We start from the raw sequence: 10,684 nt of genomic DNA, 5'->3' as shown, positions 1-10,684 counted from the left end.
TAATTGTTACAGCTTGATAGCAGAATCTTAAATGAATATTTATGTCAGCATTTTAAAAGCTCATTTGATAATGCAAGAAAAAAGTATGCTATTATCAGATGTCCCTTTCTCAGACATTTTGTTTAGGACGAAAAAGAAAGCTTTATGTTCTCTAGAGCTGTAAGTTTGGATCGTATTAAATTAATCGATCTGAGATCTGTTATCGTTAATCGGGACGGATTAAGATTTCAAGCTTAAATAATTATTCGGCCGTGCTACTTGTTTTTAAAGATATATTTTAAAATACTTAATAAAATTTTGAGCCAGTCCTATCTTTCGAGCTTTAAAATCAAGTTAGACCGTTCCTCTCTCGTACCAAATCCAAAATTTCCATTCAGACAGACAGGTCGGCTGACAACCTCAACTTTAACGTCTAACGTTCTCCAAATTTCAATAGATATATATTTCTTTTCCTTTAAAACGTCCTGCAAATTTTTGATTCATTCAACGGGCATAAATTTTTGTTAAATTATTTAATAAATAAAATCCGTGCTACGCACACAAACAAAACTCGTCGTGTGTTCAGAGAGTTAGTTGATGCCAGATGTCTTTTAGACCTTCCAACGATGTCGTTTCATTTTTCATGTCTCGGCGGAGGACAAACGGCGTTATCTCTTTTTGGCACGTTCCATTTTCCAATCCCCATCTCTCTCTCTCTCTCTCTCTCTCTAAAGAGACCGGAATTGGCTCGTGTCGTTTGTTCTCTTGACGGAGCAACAATAACCAAACAACAACAAAAAAAATCTGATCCCCCAGACAAGCCCACCGTAAAGCCCTAATCGGTGATTATTCTCACAATTCCTTGTTTCAGACTCGACTAAATTAGAAAAATAAAATTAACCATAAATGAATATATATTTCCCCTTCCGTCGTTTTGCAATCTACGTTTTTGTGAGATTTTGAATATATAAACCAAGAAACTCAGAGAGATTTTCAATTTTGGTTTCTTGTTTTAAGGAGGCGAAAACGAGGAGAAGAAAAACAAGGTTCTCAAATTTCATTTCTTTTTGTTTTTTCTTTTTGGTTTGTTAACATGAAGAAAATCTAATAGAAGTTTATTGTTTTTGTTTGCTTCAGTTTTATTGTTGTTTATTTATCTTTTTTTTTTCCTTCGATTTTATGATTTGTTTTGGTGAAATTGAGATAATTTGAACTTTTATGAATACACATGCATATATAATATATGTGAAGACTTTGTTTGTTTATTATTTCTTTGTAAAAATATATGTGCAAAACTTCATTAACTGTGGAAAATAGTAAACAATTACAATTATGATAACCAATTTTATGTAAGAACCACAAAGAAAGCAAAAGTTAACTAATACAGATTAAAGAGAAATTAGACTTATTAGCGTTATGGTTTCAAAAGAAAATGATTCTCAATGTTATGTTTTGATTATGCTAATTTATTTGAAAATTTCACCTTTTTTTTTTACCCTGCTAGATTTTTTCTGATAGGTCTATGGTTTTGTTGAGGATGTAGCCAGTATAGTTGAATATGTTTCTCGGTAGAGTAGAGAAAATACTTTGAGTTCTTAAATGCTTTTCTTATCCCTCAAATTTGCATGAAAAACTTAATAAAGTATGAGTTCCAAATGTAATTCTGTTCATGGTATGAAATTTGAGTTTCAAATGTAATTCTGTACATGCTACTTTTTGTTTATGTGCCATCTTTGACATTGGCTAATCCATGAGTTGGTTTTTTCAAATTATAACAATGCCTTTCTAACTATTCTTAGAGTTGTTTATGAATTGGGCATCAGTTGTTGAATTTAGTACATGGGCTTAGAGCTGATAAACTAGAACAAAGATTTGCGTAAAAGAAGATTTTGGCTGATTTATAAGTTGCATTTAAAACTGAGGCATTTAGAATTTTTACCCATCATTTAATTTGAAGGTCTAGTGTGTTGGTTTGTGGATGGGTGTCTTTTTTAAATTACTTGCACATGAATGAAATTGAATGCTACTCTCTCCTTGCTAGAAAAAATTAATGTTCATTTGAATTTAGTTCCCTAGCCGGCTAAAAGAGCAATGTATTTTCTTACGTAATCGTTCATATTGTTTATTGCATACTGAATGCCACTGTCGAGAGTTGTAGTTTAAGCATGTTTGCTGGATTGATGAATTATCATTGAACGATTTCCTGTATTAGCTCTTTCTATTATCACCGCTTTTATCTCTTGACAGTTTACAGACATGCGTCTGATACTCTACGTGCGTGTCTTCGGATTGGTCAGTGTGCATACACTTGTGCGTTTGCGCGTTTGCGTGCACATATTTTTGTCGACTTGTGTGTTTTACTTGTATAACTATTGGTGGCTTTCAAGATTTTCCTTTTCTTCATTAAAAATATGTCTCTCTTTCTTTTCTGTGGGTTTGCTATAGGGCTCTGTGTTTTGCAGGTCAGTTTTTCCGGTTGAGTTCCTTTTTGCTACTTTTTATGGGTGCTCCAAAGCAAAAATGGACACAAGAAGAAGAATCAGCTCTTAAAGCTGGAGTTGTGAAACATGGAGCAGGAAAATGGCGCACAATACTTAAAGATCCAGAATTTAGTAGTGTCCTGTATCTACGCTCAAATGTAGATCTTAAGGTATATTTCTCTTAATGCTGTTTTCTTTGGAGAGATTAATTTAATGGTAATAAAATTGAAGTTTTTGCTTCTTTAAGCCGTTCTGTCGTAGCTTCTTGTAACAGTGAGCCTATGCAGACTACATTCTATTGTCAAGTAACGTTTGTTGTTTTTTTTTTTTTTCCGCGGCTGGCGGCGAGGCCTAAGGAATTTTTACCTTTCTTTCTCTTTATTTTTTTTTTTTTTTTTTTTTTTTTTTTTTTTTTTTTTTTGGCATTCATCATGAGCAGGACAAATGGAGAAACATGAGTGTTATGGTAAATGGATGGGGCTCTCGGGATAAGGCTAGGGTAGCACTGAGAAGGGTCCAGCAGGTTCCTAAACAAGATGAATACGCTACTTCTAGTGCTAGTGTTGCTGTGCAAAGTGATGAAGAAACTGGGGAAGCCATGCTGCTCGAGGGTTCTGCTGATATGCAGCAGACACATCAGAGTTCAGGGCCAAAAAGATCTATCGGAAGGTTAGATGCCCTTGTTGAGTTTGATATTTCACCCTTTCTGTTATTGAGATTCTTAATTTTATAACAGTATTTTCTGTTCACTTCTTCATCCTTGGTTTATAATCATGGTATGTGTAAATACTCTACATTTCCTTTTTTAAGTTTATGTGAAGCTAACTATGTTTTATATCACGCTATTAATATTTCTTAAGCAGTTCCTTTCATGTTACATTTTAGTCTTGGAAATTGTAAATACTATGCTACCATAATTGCTAAAGCTATTCATGCTTGTAGGTTGGACAATCTTATAATGGAGGCCATCACTGACTTGAAGGAGCCTGGGGGTTCTAATAAGACAACAATTGCTACATATATCGAGGTAATCTATTATTTATTCAATGCAGTTGAACTATTCTTATTTAATTCTCTATGCAGTTTTTTCTGTTAGATATTCCAGTATCATGACTTTTGGTCTTGTATTGGCCGATTGAACCAAACTAAATCACGAACACTATAAATTGACAGGCTACATAATAAGAGGACAGATGAGCGTTAAACACTTAAATGTGGATTTTAATGGCCTATTCATTCATTAAAAAAAGAAGAAAATCTTCTGTTGGATAATCTTTCTTATAGTTTGAGGCTTATGATTTGGCAATGTGTGTATATGTTTCCTTCCCCCTTAACACCCCCCCGGTTCTCTTCTGTGTAAGACCTTCTGAGCTTTCCTCTTATAGGAACAATATTGGGCTCCTCCAGACTTTAAAAGGCTATTGTCGGCGAAGTTAAAGTTTTTGACAGCAAACGGGAAGCTGATTAAGGTATGACGCAGATGTATACATTTTGTGTGAAATGACAGTCTTGCAATGAATGGGGACTCACTGATCTTCAGTCTTCTAGACTTCAACTCCAGGGACACAAAATTTTATCTGAATCTTTTTATTTTAATTTATTTAGGTTACAAAAAATTTAATTGACAAAATTTGAGACGTAAATTTTTATATTTTGTGGTATTTATCAGTTGAGACAAAATAAGTATTCTAATAAACTAGGAAGAACAGTACCTGAAATTACAGGGCCTTGGCATGAGCTCGACTTATGGTTACTATCCAGATAGTGATCACATTGCTAAAACTAGTACAACTATGGACTTAGGTATGGATCATATTTGTATTGTCCATGGATGGTATTGTCTCTGGATATTTGTCCATTGATCAGATGTCTGTTTTAACAAAGTTTCCATGTATTTTGGAGTGACAACACTCATCTTTACAAAGGGTGATTTCCTACTTATATGGAAGTGTTTTAGCGTGTGCATTATGCTGAGGGAACACCAATCATTTAGTGAACTTTATGAAAAATTTAAGGATTTTGATCCAATATTCCCTTTGGCTATGATTGGTGGTGGATTTTTCTTGCATGACACATTTTAGGAGGTTTTTTTTTTCCTTCCTTTGCTCCTAGTCCACGCTTATATCATATTGTTCCAAGCCAAATTAATGAATTGAGTCGCCGGCCGGTGACAAGTTATGGTTCAACTTATTAATTATCTTTTTTGTCCTTGTTTAATTATCAACAAGTGTTCTCTTCATTGCTTGCAAAGGTGATGTGTTAAAATGGGCTGGTTTAGGTACGTTGCTACTGCCATCTGGCAAGGGGCTGTGGTGGGAGGGGCACGTTATTAGGTTGCCTGCGTTGCACTTCTGTGCAGGGAGCTCTATGAGTGAGGAGGGGAAGTAGGGGATGGATGTCGATTTTTAGTCGAAATATTAAGATACTGAATTCTGAATGTAGTAAATATTTTCCCTGCGATAGATGTCGATTTTTAGTCCAAATATCAAGATACTGAATTCTGAATGTAATAAATAGTTTCCCTTTCTCCTTTTTTCCCTTTCCCCCCCTCTCGTTTTGCGCAGACTCCTTATGCCGAATGTTTTACTTGACAAGAAGGAAAAGTTTAACTTTCCTTTTTAGTCAACTAAGGAAGATCTGAACTGTAAATTGGCCCTCTTTAATTTCCATGCTATATTTTTCTACTTTTCCTCTTTCTTCTTAATTCCCCTTGATATTTGATTGTTGGGTTTAGGGTTAGCGTTTAGGGATTAAGGTTAAGATAGAAACCTTTTAGCCCGTGCTCGACTTTTGGGTGAAGAATGGAGAACTCTGAGTCGGTAATTATTCTTTTTCTCCCTCCCCCTTCTTACATTCCATTACCTACACATCTACTTCTATAGCCATTTTATCCTTATTTTATTCAGGGATTTCATATTTTGGATCATATACAAAAGCCGTGTTTTGAGATAAGCCTTTGGGATCCATAATTATCATCATGTTTGTTCTCTCTCTCTCTCTCTCTCTCTTTTTTTGACATCTTAAAATTTTCTTACAATGTACTTAATATGCATTGTTGTGAGAGCCAAGTGTTCTTAGTTTGTATTGTCTCATGTATTGTACGGTGAATCTGAGAAAAATGTTTTCTGTAGTTAAGGCTCGCTTAATGTGAGTTAGAACTTAGATCAACTACAAATAGTTTTCTTTCTTATTCTTTCCCTTGAATTTGAATGTGTCAAAGCTGTTCATAATTACACTGTTGAAAGATATGATATTTATTAGTGCATGCAGCAGAATCTAATTATTCCTACTTCTGCAAGCAGACAAAAGATTTAGGATATGAATGATGAATATATCATTCCAGAGAATAATCACAAATGTTGAGTAGTATTGCTCTAAGAACTATTTAAAGAGTACTAATTGCATCTTCTCTTTAAATGAAGAGGCCCACAAATCTTAACTTTACAATTTATGCGTTTTTAAGGAGTTGCTGATGGTATATTCATGTTTATAGTTTTCCTTTATAGTACCCTTTCAATAAAAGAAAATGACCAATAACTTGAAATTTGGTTATCTTTAAAGGCATATGTAAAGCAGTAATTTTAATTGGGGAAAAGAAAATAGAACATCAAACCCGATTGTTAGATTTGCAAATAAGGATCGATTATTATGAGATGTTATAAGAGTTGGTGCGTTTTACTGATGCTACTGATCTGGCTGGTTGTTATTTTTTCACACACACACACACTATAAACCCATACATGGCCTGTGATTTAATCTGGTGATGCACTCACACACACACACACAGATACTCACATGTATACACATGAATATTTCTACATACATTTACTGGTGCAACCACGATTTATGTGTGGTGATATGTACTTGGATGACTGTTCTTCACTTAGCACTCTTATTTCCATAGTGGTACAATTCATTTGGTAATTTTAGTTGGGATTTGCTGACAGTGTTCAATGTAAGTGTTTATCAAAATCTCCGTGACCTCGTGTGTCGTCCATAATATTTTTTGGTCTGGTAGTGCTTTGATGGACCAGGAGTTGGATCTTATTTCTTGTTTCTTCATTTTTTAACTTTGCAGGTCAAACGCAAGTACAGGATTGCGCCTACGCCAGCATTTCTCGACAAAAGACGGACTTCCTCCTCACTACTGTTTGAAGGACGCCTGAGGGATTCTCCCAATTTTGATAAGGACGAAACCTTTGCACTTATGAAATCCCAGATTGACTTAGAATTAGCCCAGATGAGAACCATGAGTAAGAAAGAGGCTGCTGCAGCTGCTGCTCGGGCAGTTGCGGATGCAGAAGCTGCCATTGCAGAAGCCGAAGAGGCAGCAAGGGAGGCCGAGCAAGCGGAAGCTGATGCAGAAGCAGCACAAGCTTTTGCAGAATTGGCAATGAAGACATGGAAAGCAAGAAACGCCCAGAAGATGGTAAACCTTCTATATCAAATTATCTTACTGAGAAGCTTTATATTTCAATGGACAAAGTATTGGAAGGTAGAATTGTCTCTTGGTAGAACACCTTATGCAAATTTGTTGACATAGAAAGCCATTTTTTCCCTTCATTTCTATTTGGCATACAGGCTATTACTTTTGTTTGGTGAACTTTATTGGGAAAATAGAAGATGAAAGAACCATTGAAGTGAAGTTGACATCCATTTGTTTGTACTTGTAGAAATGCATACATGACACATGCTTGTCGATTTGTCACGAAATGAATTGAATACCACAGACTGCTCTGGTTCTCTCTTTTTACTGTTATGATTCCTACCTCTAGTAAAATTTTCCATCATAAAACAATTTAGTGCTAATGATTTGATAATGGCCCCCTTTTTTGGTAGAAATTTAGTTTGACCAATGTGTTTTCCAGGCTCATGTGCACAAGAGACCCATAACCAGAGTCTGTTGTTCTTATCTGTGTTATACTCCTGATATTATCAATTAAGATCTATGCTAAATCCTTGCATCCTTATATACCCCTGGTATTATATGTTTTAATTGCTTCCATTCTTTTTTTTTTTATTATTATTATTTGCATGAGGGAAATTTGATTGTCTTTTTTATTTTGTTTATTTTTTGGTAGAATATGCAGATGATCCGACCTTGATGGAAATCATAGAATGGTTAATAAAGAGCAATTGACATATCTTCGGATGACTTCCAGTTCCAGAGGACACATTCGTCATTTGCTGACACAGTGTAGTTTCATTAGTTTCTTGGCTTAGAATTCACTGTATTATTTATAACTGTAAGTTATGTTAAGGTCATTTCCATAGCTGGATGCAACACAGTCTTAGTCAGTATCTGTATCATTACTATTTTTGCTAGTAATCTTTATTTTTTAGAATATTTTTTTGCTAGTAATCTTTGTAGATAACTACTGATGGATTAGCATTCAGTTTTTTATTTATTAATTTGTTGTATCTTTTCTATTTATTTATTTTTCGTACAATAATCTCTACATGCTACAAAGTTGGAAAATTTATTGTAGGGTACAGTTCTGAATCGTCAGATTTTCATCTAATTTTGTTATAATTTTATTTTCATATGATTCTGATGTAATGAAAGGGTTAAAATTGTGTTCTTTTGGTGGGCTATTTTTTATATCCTGCCACAGAATTCTCTTACAGGGTCAAAAAGGGTTGCATTTTGACGTAGAAACTCGAATTTCAATGGCATCATGATTTATCTGGATTAATAAAGGGGTTTTAGATACACACGGCTACAAGTTAATGCTCGATACAAAGAATTTTTGTTCTAGTTTTCCTTGCGATGGTTCAAGACGAGGCAATACTTGTGACATTTTTGCTAGGGATGCATTGTATTTGTTGGTTTTTTGGCTGTTAAATACAACGGCTTTTGGATGGTAAATGCCATCAGACGGGTAACTTTTTATTGGCATTGGAAACATATCACATACATCACATTGTGGCGGGTAACAGTTTAATAACAAACTAGGAGACCTCGTCACGGCCCTCCTCATCACAAACTAGATCTTCCCATCACAAACCAACTCTTCCCCCGATAATAGGGACGGCTTGTGGCCCTCCGCGAACCAGTTTTCTTCATCGCAACCCTCACCATCGTGCCCTATCACATTGCAAACATCTCTCCGTTGCAGCCTCCCAATCTCAAGCCTTTACCATTTCAGCCTTCCTAACAGCGAAGCCAATCCCTCCCACCCCCAACACCACTACGCTTCTCTCCATACCTTGCTCTCCTCTCAAACTAGCCATTTTCTTCTTCTTCTTTTTCCTTTTGTTTTGAGATTTCTTTTTATTTTTTATTTTTTTTATTTTGAATACTTATTAAAATATGATTATTTTATTTTATCTAAATATTCTTTTGTATTAGATCACATGTCTTGCACATGATTCATTATGAAAAAAAAGAAAAAAAAAACTTATAGGGTTAGATCAGTCTTTTAGGTCGGCCCAGCCCGACTTTAAAGCCCAAAGGGCTAGGGTTGAGCCGCACCTTTAAAAGAGAAGTTTTAGAAAATAAATAAAAAAACGCTTTAGACTGAGCCAATTCGAATTTTTTTTTTTACATTTGGATTATCGACTTGACTCGAACACATAAACAGACATAATCGTGCCGAGACTGAGTCAATGGTAATGGGTTTCAGACCGGCCTGTTTTGGCATGTGCTAAACTTGTACCTCTACAAATTATTATATATACTAAAAGAAAGGAAAGATTCGCTATTCACACACTCACAATTTACTATTCATTGTATGGTAATATTTCTAATATTTCGTTTTTGTCCCTTGTTCTTTGAGTGTGAATTGTTAATTTTACCCTTCTTTTTCTTCTCTTTTCCCTTCTCTGTGCATGGGCTTTTGCGTCTTTTGATCTAGGATTGTCACGTGTCGACGCCTGGCTGGCCGGAGGAAAAAGTGGCGGGACCTACCACTTGGAAGCTGCCCTCTTCCAGCTGCTGAACGCACTTCTATTGCGTGTGCTTTTCACACGCAAATCACAACCGTCGAAATTTTTGATCGGATGGTTTCAAACCATTTCCGATTTATTTTTTAAATTTTTATTCTTTATTATAGTTATTTATTATTTTAAATTAATTTGGAGTTCAATTTTGTCTGTTTTACTACTGTTTTGTGCTAAATTTTTTATATTACTAAAATAAAAATATCATAAATAATACACTAAAATTAAATAAAAATACGCTAAATTAAAATCAAATAACACCAAATTAAATAAAAATAAACAAAAAAATAGAATTAATTTAAAACACAATGAAATAAGTTAGATTATTTTCCTCTCTCTTTGCTTAAGATTTTCTTCCTATATTATTTTCATTTCTTTTATGTCATCTTTTTTACTTCTTTTTTTAAACAATTTGTGTTAGTCGTTATTTTAAATTAATTATGTGTGCGTAGCACACGTTTGAGACTAAAACTAAACAAAAACTAAAAAAGAAAAAAAAACATTGAAAAAAGGTGTTGATTTGTAGTCCGATTTTATCCATTTCAATATCATTTTGTGGTAATTTTTTAAAGCCTCTCAAATGATAATAGTATAAATAATTTGAATAAAAAATAAAATTAAATAAAAATACACTAAAATAAAATAAAGTCGCACTTTTTTAAATAAATTAAACTAGAAATTACTTCAGTGGTTGGAAGAGCAGGGCAAGAATTGATCAAAAAACCATGCTCTACATTAGCAATCGATGAACATTAACAATTGATGAAGGTTTTACTGATCCATTTGTAATTCCACCAATCATTGCTCAGTTAAAAGGACAAATGAAAATCTTGCAAGTTTATTTTCAATAAAAGGGAGCACAAATAACTACAGTTGTTTCAAAAATATTTGAAGATATCCATCTTTCAATACCACTACTACAAATATCACTTGCCACAATAATATATCTAAAAACACCAGATTCAAAAAGATTGATCACAAGGTAAGACATACTTATTAATTTATATCAATTATCAATAAATATCAACATTTAAAATTTTGAATACATATCTTAACACTTTTTAATCAATTCAATTCTAAACTAAAAATAACAGACCCACCTAAAAACGTCCAAGAATCAAATAATATAACTACTTCTAAATATATTGATCTACACTACATATAATTAAATATTTTTAACTTCTTTAATTATTATTAATTTTTTTTTAATTTATATTTTATAGTTCAAAAAAACAAAAGAAAAAAAGAAATAAAAATTATAATACATTGTAAGAAATTTATAT

At 33.7% G+C, this 10,684-nt stretch overlaps 1 protein-coding gene across 3 annotated transcripts; it reads left to right on the top strand.

The window, feature by feature from the left end:
• Positions 1 to 749: 749 nt before the first annotated feature.
• On the top strand, positions 750 to 7,837 carry LOC21388540 (telomere repeat-binding factor 1). Of its 3 annotated transcripts, none has more exons than XM_024162100.1 (7): positions 750 to 1,025; positions 2,442 to 2,629; positions 2,899 to 3,128; positions 3,402 to 3,486; positions 3,845 to 3,928; positions 6,538 to 6,888; positions 7,541 to 7,837. In XM_024162100.1, the coding sequence occupies exons 2-7, from the start codon at positions 2,480 to 2,482 to the stop codon at positions 7,562 to 7,564; spliced, it is 924 nt and encodes a 307-aa protein (XP_024017868.1). In that variant the 5' UTR covers positions 750 to 1,025; positions 2,442 to 2,479; the 3' UTR covers positions 7,565 to 7,837. The 3 variants fall into 3 exon arrangements, with proteins under 3 accessions (XP_024017868.1, XP_024017870.1, XP_024017869.1); XM_024162101.1 differs by having other exon boundaries at positions 751 to 821; XM_024162102.1 differs by lacking the exon at positions 3,845 to 3,928.
• Positions 7,838 to 10,684: the final 2,847 nt, after the last annotated feature.

This window comes from Morus notabilis, unplaced genomic scaffold (genome assembly GCF_000414095.1).
Source record: "Morus notabilis unplaced genomic scaffold, ASM41409v2 Scaffold722, whole genome shotgun sequence".
Lineage (NCBI taxonomy): Eukaryota > Viridiplantae > Streptophyta > Magnoliopsida > Rosales > Moraceae > Morus > Morus notabilis.
Note: the sequence above shows the minus strand (reverse complement) of the source record. Positions and strands in the feature narration are given on the sequence as shown.

Coding starts and splice junctions, on each gene's coding strand:
- LOC21388540 (XM_024162100.1), top strand. CDS start 2,480: ATGGGTGCTCCAAAGCAAAAATGGACACAAGAAGAAGAATCAGCTCTT. Junction 3,487..3,844: donor CAATTGCTACATATATCGAG/GTAATCTATTAT, acceptor TTCCTCTTATAG/GAACAATATTGGGCTCCTCC. Junction 6,889..7,540: donor CAAGAAACGCCCAGAAGATG/GTAAACCTTCTA, acceptor ATTTTTTGGTAG/AATATGCAGATGATCCGACC.